This window comes from Lethenteron reissneri, chromosome 39 (assembly GCF_015708825.2).
Source record: "Lethenteron reissneri isolate LAM-NWPU_2019-01 chromosome 39, ASM1570882v1, whole genome shotgun sequence".
NCBI lineage: Eukaryota > Metazoa > Chordata > Hyperoartia > Petromyzontiformes > Petromyzontidae > Lethenteron > Lethenteron reissneri.
The window spans coordinates 5,436,975-5,447,081 of NC_083817.1; the positions used below are offsets into that span (position 1 = coordinate 5,436,975).

At 53.1% G+C, this 10,107-nt stretch overlaps 1 protein-coding gene across 4 annotated transcripts in view; it reads left to right on the top strand.

Moving 5' to 3' along the window:
- Positions 1–10,107, top strand: part of GNG7 (G protein subunit gamma 7) — a 279,379-nt gene that overhangs the window by 253,928 nt on the left and 15,344 nt on the right. For 3 of the 4 annotated variants that reach the window (XM_061567686.1, XM_061567685.1, XM_061567684.1), the window contains one exon: positions 7,582–7,743. In XM_061567686.1, the coding sequence (XP_061423670.1) occupies positions 7,663–7,743 (81 nt within the window). In that variant the 5' untranslated portion in view covers positions 7,582–7,662. Of the gene's footprint in view, positions 1–380; positions 561–7,581; positions 7,744–10,107 lie in introns of those variants that run through there. The other variant, XM_061567687.1, reaches the window with a different exon arrangement.

A 10,107-nucleotide genomic window follows, 5' to 3' on the forward strand; every position in this document is an offset into this window, starting at 1 on the left:
ATCTTTGCCAGCGACACAAACACATGCCCCGTGTTCCCCTTGTACAGCATTGAATTTTCACCGCACCTTCTTTGGGGTACACCTTTGAAATAATGCCCATCTACATTGAGACCCCCCCCCCCTCCCTTCGCCTTTGTCCCCCTCCCCCATTCACGGATTGACCCCCCGCTTCACAGAAGCCCTGCCGACCCAATTGATGTCCCCTAAAGGCCACGGGCTGGGGCTGGGCCCCCCGCCCCCTTTTAATATCGCGCGGGGTATTTCACTGAGCGCCGGGGTCCACGGAGGGGATGAACGCGGCGTAGGGGGACGGAAGGAGCAGAGGCGGCGCTCGGTGCTGCCGGGGCCGTCGCGGCTAACAGAAAATAATAAAATTTGCCGACGATTTACGTCCAAGTTGAATAAAGGCAGGGGGCTGAACAGCGAGGGAGTTCAACGGGGAGAGAGAGAGATCATGGCGGCGACGGTGACGACGTTCGTGGGAGTGGAACGCAACGCGAGGATCGCACGTGGCTTCGGGGGTTTCGCTGCGACTTTCTGAAGAATAAGGGGAACACAATGTAAAGGTTACATTGGTGGTCGAACGTGTGTGTGTGTGCGTGAGAGTGAGAACGTGTGTATGTGTGCGTGAGAGTGAGAACGTGTGTGTGTGTGCGTGAGAGTGAGAACGTGTGTATGTGTGCGTGAGAGTGAGAACGTGTGTATGTGTGCGTGAGAGTGAGAACGTGTGTATGTGTGCGTGAGAGTGAGAACGTGTGTGTGTGTGCGTGAGAGTGAGAACGTGTGTGTATGTGTGCGTGAGAGTGAGAACGTGTGTGTGTGTGCGTGAGAGTGAGAACGTGTGTGTGTGTGCGTGAGAGTGAGAACGTGTGTATGTGTGCGTGAGAGTGAGAACGTGTGTGTGTGTGCGTGAGAGTGAGAACGTGTGTGTATGTGTGCGTGAGAGTGAGAACGTGTGTGTGTGTGCGTGAGAGTGAGAACGTGTGTATGTGTGCGTGAGAGTGAGAACGTGTGTGTGTGTGCGTGAGAGTGAGAACGTGTGTGTGTGTGCGTGAGAGTGAGAACGTGTGTGTGTGTGCGTGAGAGTGAGAACGTGTGTGTGTGTGCGTGAGAGTGAGAACGTGTGTGTATGTGTGCGTGAGAGTGAGAACGTGTGCGTGTGTGCGTGAGAGTGAGAACGTGTGTATGTGTGCGTGAGAGTGAGAACGTGTGTGTGTGTGCGTGAGAGTGAGAACGTGTGTGTGTGTGCGTGAGAGTGAGAACGTGTGTATGTGTGCGTGAGAGTGAGAACGTGTGTGTGTGTGCGTGAGAGTGAGAACGTGTGTGTGTGTGCGTGAGAGTGAGAACGTGTGTATGTGTGCGTGAGAGTGAGAACGTGTGTGTGTGTGCGTGAGAGTGAGAACGTGTGTGTGTGTGCGTGAGAGTGAGAACGTGTGTGTGTGTGCGTGAGAGTGAGAACGTGTGTGTGTGTGCGTGAGAGTGAGAACGTGTGTGTGTGTGCGTGAGAGTGAGAACGTGTGTGTGTGTGCGTGAGAGTGAGAACGTGTGTGTGTGTGCGTGAGAGTGAGAACGTGTGTGTATGTGTGCGTGAGAGTGAGAACGTGTGTGTGTGTGCGTGAGAGTGAGAACGTGTGTGTGTGTGCGTGAGAGTGAGAACGTGTGTGTGTGTGCGTGAGAGTGAGAACGTGTGTATGTGTGCGTGAGAGTGAGAACGTGTGTATGTGTGCGTGAGAGTGAGAACGTGTGTGTGTGTGCGTGAGAGTGAGAACGTGTGTGTGTGTGCGTGAGAGTGAGAACGTGTGTGTGTGTGCGTGAGAGTGAGAACGTGTGTATGTGTGCGTGAGAGTGAGAACGTGTGTATGTGTGCGTGAGAGTGAGAACGTGTGTGTGTGTGCGTGAGAGTGAGAACGTGTGTGTGTGTGCGTGAGAGTGAGAACGTGTGTATGTGTGCGTGAGAGTGAGAACGTGTGTGTGTGTGCGTGAGAGTGAGAACGTGTGTTGTGTGCGTGAGAGTGAGAACGTGTGTATGTGTGCGTGAGAGTGAGAACGTGTATGTGTGTGCGTGAGAGTGAGAACGTGTGTATGTGTGCGTGAGAGTGAGAACGTGTGTATGTGTGCGTGAGAGTGAGAACGTGTGTATGTGTGCGTGAGAGTGAGAACGTGTGTATGTGTGCGTGAGAGTGAGAACGGTGTATGTGTGCGTGAGAGTGAGAACGTGTGTGTGTGTGCGTGAGAGTGAGAACGTGTGTGTGTGTGCGTGAGAGTGAGAACGTGTGTATGTGTGCGTGAGAGTGAGAACGTGTGTGTGTGTGCGTGAGAGTGAGAACGTGTGTGTGTGTGCGTGAGAGTGAGAACGTGTGTATGTGTGCGTGAGAGTGAGAACGTGTGTATGTGTGCGTGAGAGTGAGAACGTGTGTGTGTGTGCGTGAGAGTGAGAACGTGTGTGTGTGTGCGTGAGAGTGAGAACGTGTGTATGTGTGCGTGAGAGTGAGAACGTGTGTATGTGTGCGTGAGAGTGAGAACGTGTGTGTATGTGTGCGTGAGAGTGAGAACGTGTGTATGTGTGCGTGAGAGTGAGAACGTGTGTATGTGTGCGTGAGAGTGAGAACGTGTGTGTGTGTGCGTGAGAGTGAGAACGTGTGTGTGTGCGTGAGAGTGAGAACGTGTGTATGTGTGCGTGAGAGTGAGAACGTGTGTATGTGTGCGTGAGAGTGAGAACGTGTGTGTGTGTGCGTGAGAGTGAGAACGTGTGTGTGTGCGTGAGAGTGAGAACGTGTGTATGTGTGCGTGGGAGTGAGAACGTGTGTATGTGTGCGTGAGAGTGAGAACGTGTGTATGTTGTGCGTGAGAGTGAGAACGTGTGTGTGTGTGCGTGAGAGTGAGAACGTGTGTATGTGTGCGTGAGAGTGAGAACGTGTGTGTGTGTGCGTGAGAGTGAGAACGTGTGTGTGTGTGCGTGAGAGTGAGAACGTGTGTATGTGTGCGTGAGAGTGAGAACGTGTGTGTGTGTGCGTTGAGAGTGAGAAGTGTGTATGTGTGCGTGAGAGTGAGAACGTGTGCATGTGTGCGTGAGAGTGAGAACGTGTGTATGTGTGCGTGAGAGTGAGAACGTGTGTATGTGTGCGTGAGAGTGAGAACGTGTGTATGTGTGCGTGAGAGTGAGAACGTGTGTATGTGTGCGTGAGAGTGAGAAGTGGTGGGGAGGAACGTGTGTATGTGTGCGTGAGAGTGAGAACGTGTGTATGTGTGCGTGAGAGTGAGAACGTGTGTATGTGTGCGTGAGAGTGAGAACGTGTGTATGTGTGCGTGAGAGTGAGAACGTGTGTATGTGTGCGTGAGAGTGAGAACGTGTGTATGTGTGCGTGAGAGTGAGAACGTGTGTATGTGTGCGTGAGAGTGAGAACGTGTGTGTGTGTGCGTGAGAGTGAGACGTGTGTGTGTGTGCGTGAGAGTGAGAACGTGTGTGTGTGTGCGTGAGAGTGAGAACGTGTGTATGTGTGCGTGAGAGTGAGAACGTGTGTATGTGTGCGTGAGAGTGAGAACGTGTGTATGTGTGCGTGAGAGTGAGAACGTGTGTATGTGTGCGTGAGAGTGAGAACGTGTGTGTGTGTGCGTGAGAGTGAGAACTGTGTGTATGTGTGCGTGAGAGTGAGAACGTGTGTATGTGTGCGTGAGAGTGAGAACGTGTGTGTGTGTGCGTGAGAGTGAGAACGTGTGTATGTGTGCGTGAGAGTGAGAAGTGTGTATGTGTGCGTGAGAGTGAGAACGTGTGTATGTGTGCGTGAGAGTGAGAACGTGTGTATGTGTGCGTGAGAGTGAGAAGTGTGTATGTGTGCGTGAGAGTGAGAACGTGTGTATGTGTGCGTGAGAGTGAGAATGTGTGTGTGTGTGTGCGTGAGAGTGAGAATGTGTGTGTGTGTGCGTGAGAGTGAGAACGTGTGTATGTGTGCGTGAGAGTGAGAACGTGTGTATGTGTGCGTGAGAGTGAGAACGTGTGTATGTGTGCGTGAGAGTGAGAATGTGTGTATGTGTGCGTGAGAGTGAGAATGTGTGTGTGTGTGCGTGAGAGTGAGAACGTGTGTATGTGTGCGTGAGAGTGAGAACGTGTGTATGTGTGCGTGAGAGTGAGAACGTGTGTATGTGTGCGTGAGAGTGAGAACGTGTGTGTGTGTGCGTGAGAGTGAGAATGTGTGTATGTGTGCGTGAGAGTGAGAACGTGTGTATGTGTGCGTGAGAGTGAGAACGTGTGTATGTGTGCGTGAGAGTGAGAACGTGTGTATGTGTGCGTGAGAGTGAGAACGTGTGTATGTGTGCGTGAGAGTGAGAACGTGTGTATGTGTGCGTGAGAGTGAGAACGTGTGTATGTGTGCGTGAGAGTGAGAATGTGTGTATGTGTGCGTGAGAGTGAGAACGTGTGTATGTGTGCGTGAGAGTGAGAACGTGTGTATGTGTGCGTGAGAGTGAGAACGTGTGTATGTGTGCGTGAGAGTGAGAACGTGTGTATGTGTGCGTGAGAGTGAGAATGTGTGTATGTGTGCGTAGAGTGAGAATGGTGTATGTGTGCGTGAGAGTGAGAACGTGTGTGTGTGTGCGTGAGAGTGAGAACTGTGTGTATGTGTGCGTGAGAGTGAGAACGTGTGTATGTGTGCGTGAGAGTGAGAACGTGTGTATGTGTGCGTGAGAGTGAGAACGTGTGTATGTGTGCGTGAGAGTGAGAACGTGTGTATGTGTGCGTGAGAGTGAGAACGTGTGTATGTGTGCGTGAGAGTGAGAACGTGTGTATGTGTGCGTGAGAGTGAGAACGTGTGTATGTGTGCGTGAGAGTGAGAACGTGTGTATGTGTGCGTGAGAGTGAGAACGTGTGTATGTGTGCGTGAGAGTGAGAACGTGTGTATGTGTGCGTGAGAGTGAGAACGTGTGTATGTGTGCGTGAGAGTGAGAACGTGTGTATGTGTGCGTGAGAGTGAGAACGTGTGTATGTGTGCGTGAGAGTGAGAACGTGTGTATGTGTGCGTGAGAGTGAGAACGTGTGTATGTGTGCGTGAGAGTGAGAACGTGTGTATGTGTGCGTGAGAGTGAGAACGTGTGTATGTGTGCGTGAGAGTGAGAACGTGTGTATGTGTGCGTGAGAGTGAGAACGTGTGTATGTGTGCGTGAGAGTGAGAACGTGTGTATGTGTGCGTGAGAGTGAGAACGTGTGTATGTGTGCGTGAGAGTGAGAACGTGTGTATGTGTGCGTGAGAGTGAGAATGTGTGTATGTGTGCGTGAGAGTGAGAACGTGTGTATGTGTGCGTGAGAGTGAGAACGTGTGTATGTGTGCGTGAGAGTGAGAACGTGTGTATGTGTGCGTGAGAGTGAGAACGTGTGTATGTGTGCGTGAGAGTGAGAATGTGTGTGTGTGTGCGTGAGAGTGAGAACGTGTGTGTGTGTGCGTGAGAGTGAGAACGTGTGTATGTGTGCGTGAGAGTGAGAACGTGTGTATGTGTGCGTGAGAGTGAGAACGTGTGTATGTGTGCGTGAGAGTGAGAACGTGTGTATGTGTGCGTGAGAGTGAGAACGTGTGTGTGTGTGCGTGAGAGTGAGAACGTGTGTATGTGTGCGTGAGAGTGAGAACGTGTGTATGTGTGCGTGAGAGTGAGAACGTGTGTATGTGTGCGTGAGAGTGAGAACGTGTGTATGTGTGCGTGAGAGTGAGAACGTGTGTATGTGTGCGTGAGAGTGAGAACGTGTGTATGTGTGCGTGAGAGTGAGAACGTGTGTGTGTGTGCGTGAGAGTGAGAACGTGTGTATGTGTGCGTGAGAGTGAGAACGTGTGTATGTGTGCGTGAGAGTGAGAACGTGTGTATGTGTGCGTGAGAGTGAGAACGTGTGTATGTGTGCGTGAGAGTGAGAACGTGTGTATGTGTGCGTGAGAGTGAGAACGTGTGTATGTGTGCGTGAGAGTGAGAACGTGTGTATGTGTGCGTGAGAGTGAGAACGTGTGTATGTGTGCGTGAGAGTGAGAACGTGTGTATGTGTGCGTGAGAGTGAGAACGTGTGTATGTGTGCGTGAGAGTGAGAACGTGTGTATGTGTGCGTGAGAGTGAGAACGTGTGTATGTGTGCGTGAGAGTGAGAACGTGTGTATGTGTGCGTGAGAGTGAGAACGTGTGTATGTGTGCGTGAGAGTGAGAACGTGTGTATGTGTGCGTGAGAGTGAGAACGTGTGTATGTGTGCGTGAGAGTGAGAACGTGTGTATGTGTGCGTGAGAGTGAGAACGTGTGTATGTGTGCGTGAGAGTGAGAACGTGTGTATGTGTGCGTGAGAGTGAGAACGTGTGTATGTGTGCGTGAGAGTGAGAACGTGTGTATGTGTGCGTGAGAGTGAGAACGTGTGTATGTGTGCGTGATAGTGAGAACGTGTGTGTGTGTGCGTGAGAGTGAGAACGTGTGTGTGTGTGCGTGAGAGTGAGAACGTGTGTATGTGTGCGTGAGAGTGAGAACGTGTGTGTGTGTGCGTGAGAGTGAGAACGTGTGTATGTGTGCGTGAGAGTGAGAACGTGTGTATGTGTGCGTGAGAGTGAGAATGTGTGTATGTGTGCGTGAGAGTGAGAACGTGTGTATGTGTGCGTGAGAGTGAGAACGTGTGTATGTGTGCGTGAGAGTGAGAATGTGTGTATGTGTGCGTGAGAGTGAGAATGTGTGTGTATGCAAGTATGGTTCTGTGGTGTGTGTGTTGCTTCTATAAGTGTGATTGCTGTGTGTGAGTGTGTCCTTCATAGATGCTACTCGTTACGGCACTTGCCACATCGGTCTGTTAAGGCTATACGGGGGCGGTCTTTGTCTTTGTTACGTGAGCGTCTGCGTAAGAGAGTGTGATGATTGTAAGAGCTAAACGGTGTGTAAGTATACGTCTGTGAGTGTACGTCTGTCTGTGTGAACGGTGTGGGGGTGGGTGATGGCGCAGTGGTTAGCGCGCTGCACTACGAACCCGGCTACCCGAGTTCGATTCTCGCTCGCGACCAATAACAGGAGTGAAGATGTGAACTGGTGCTGGCTCTTCCCAAGGTCGACTCTTGGTGCGGTGTGTAAGGCATCACAAAGGTGGCCAGGCGTGGTGTTGGCCACCTTTCCCCTGTTGTGCCACGTGGGCATTCATCAGTGCATGCTAAGTGCACTTGCCCCACCAGCCTGTGGAAGGCTATACTGGGGCAGGGGGGTCTTTGTATCTGCCTGTCAGTGTATTTGTGCGCTACTAACCTGAGCTCCTCCCCGCTCAATGGCTCACATCAGTGGCGAGCGACGTGATATGCACCGGTCCTGGTTCTGCCCCGCATAAACTGAGCCCAGCTGAGTACGAGTATCTGCCGCTGAGCTGACGACGGGGCGTGCGTGGTTCGGACCGTAACCCGTGATGCTTTTCAACTATTATGTAGCCAGTCTCTCAGCACGGTCGCTCTCTCTCACCCTGAAGAAGAAGAAGGGTCATTGACTGAAACATCGGCGAGTATTTTTCTGGTCGAACGACAACGAGGAGGAGTAGGAGGAGCGGGTCTGTGCTGAGCTTGCGTCTCCCCCTTGTCTCCCCGTGTCTGTCTCCAGGTGCGAGAGCCCACGCCTGTGACCTGAGCCCCGGAGAGCTACAGCCGAGCGCCACCAGCCGCCAGCCACCAGCCGCCAGCAATGTCCAGCACCAACAACATCGCACAGGCACGCAAGATGGTGGAGCAGCTGAGGATAGAGGCGAGCATGGAGCGGGTAAAGGTACGACGACGCTCCCTCGGCCCCTCGCTCAGTGTACCTGGATGGCTGGGTGATTTGGTTGGCTGCGTGGGTGACTGATTGGGTGGCCGAGTGATTGTTAGTGCAACCCATAACCCTCAACCGCCCTTCTCCACCGAGGCCAAACATTTCCATGTCCGTGTGGAGTGAGAGAAATTGACGCTGCTGCAGTAGCAGTAGCAGCGGATCACCCGGGATACTCGCGCTTGCCAGATGATTTCCTTTCATAATTTGCCTCCTCGTGTCATGCCGCTGACATCGCAGACGATGTATATTGTTCGAGTGCCTGGGGGAAAAAAAACGCACGCCGTTGATGCTTATGCGGCGTTCGTTCCCAGTCGGTGCGTCAAGCCCAGATGACAACCCCGAGGTTTCGCGCAGTTGGCCTCTGCAGATTATAGTCCCAGAGTTTTGGGCATAGGCCCTGCACCCTGTCGCACTGCGGGCGCCCCGTGGCAGAGTCTGCTGGACGGGGCGCCGAGCACGGACGAGCACTCGATGTTGACGGGGGATCGTGAAACTCGCACTTTCCTTGGCAGCCTTTAAACTGGGCGTTTGTGTCCAGCGTTGAGCCGTGCTGTGCTTTATCACACTCTGTGCTTTGGCCCTGAGACGACGCTGGCTCTTGTCAGTTCCCTCGTGAGGCCGCTGTTGGAGCTCTCTGTCCGCTCCCCCCGTGTGACTACCCCAGCCGATAAGTGACCCCTGGTCTCAGTGCCCTCGCATCCCATCGTAATAGTCTTATCTAAGCGTATAATAGGTCTAAGTCTGTTGCGTGTATGTATGTATGAGGAGCAGTTAGCACGCAGCGCTACGAACCTGGTGACCCGAGTTCGATGCCTACTCACGGCCAACACAGGTGACGATTATCTGAACTAGTCCTGGGCCTCCCCTAGGTCGACTCAGCCTTCAAAATGAGTACCTGGTGCGGTGTGTAAACATCGACCACTCGGGTGAGAAAGGCGGCTGGGTGTGGTGCTGGCCACCCACCCCCTCGTGCGCCGTGCTAACCTTCATAGGTGTTCGCTAACAGCACTTGCCCCAACAGTCTGTTAAAGGCTAGAGTGGTGATCTTTGTCTTTGTACGAGCATGTAAGCATATGCATTTATCCATGTCTGTCTGTGTAAATTCATCTGTGCGTACATCTAGAAAGCCTATGGGCCGCTTTATAATCATATGGGCCACTATGCCAAGTGTCACGGACCTCTGCGTAAGTTCATGGGCCGTGACGCACGTCTGTAGCTCACCATAGACTTGCATAGCAAGGGCAGTGCATGTGGACTTGGCGGTCCGTGCGTGTACCCTTGCGTAGTTCCACTCCGGCAGCATCCAAATCTCGTATCTCGTGGCTCCATCACCACGCCCCCGCCCCATCAATCCCCCTCTACACCCCCACCCCCCACTCTTTAGGGATTCCGTTTGATGGTGATACCTTACCCAATAGCCTGGCGGACAGCCACGCTTTCAAGCGGCTGGCGGTGCACCACAGCCTCTGTTTGAAGCCGACTGCCTCTTGCCTTGCACGCTTCCTCTGCCTTGCAGGCAGATGCTTTTGGCTGGGCTGGGTGCAGAGTTGATCTGCTTGTGCTGGACGGGATGCGTGGCTTCACTTGCTGTGTCTGACGTGTGCGGGGGAGCGGTGGCGCAGCGGTTAGCGCGCTGCGCTGCGAACCCAGCGACCCGGGTTCGATTCCCGCTCATGGCCACCACCGGTAACGATCATCTGAACCGGTCCTGGGCATCCCCTAGGTCGACTCAGCCTGCAAATGAGTACCTGGTGCAGTGTGTGAACATCACCACTGTGGAGACAAAAGCGGCCGGGGGTGGTGCTAGACACGCACCCCCTCGTGTGCCGTGCCGGCCTTCGTAGGTGCTGCTAGCTAACGGCTATACGGGGGATCTTTGTATACGCGTGTGGCCTGGTAGTGCACCTAGCCTGGCACAAGCGCCATGGTGACAACACCGACACATTTTTGAAATCATCATTATTATCAACCCGTAATCATTATTATCAGCTCGTTCACCCAGGACAGCCACACTGAGTCTCATGGCTCGCCTTCAGGAGGGGGTCCTGCAATGGTTTTTATTTGGTCTTGCAGTAGGGGGGTGAGGGGGCAGGGGGGGTGATGATTGCCATGGATATTTCCGATTGAGTGGCGAATGCCGACCGCGATCGCTGCTGCTGCTGTTGTTGCTTTTTGTATTTGGTTTGTTGTCGTTCGCCCGCGCACCTCCGATTAGCACGGTTGGCTACGTACGGCACGGAAGAAGTTCACTGTTCCGTACGTAGACACGTGTTGTTGTTGTTGCTGCCGTCGTATGTGCGACCACGTGACGCGTCCGCG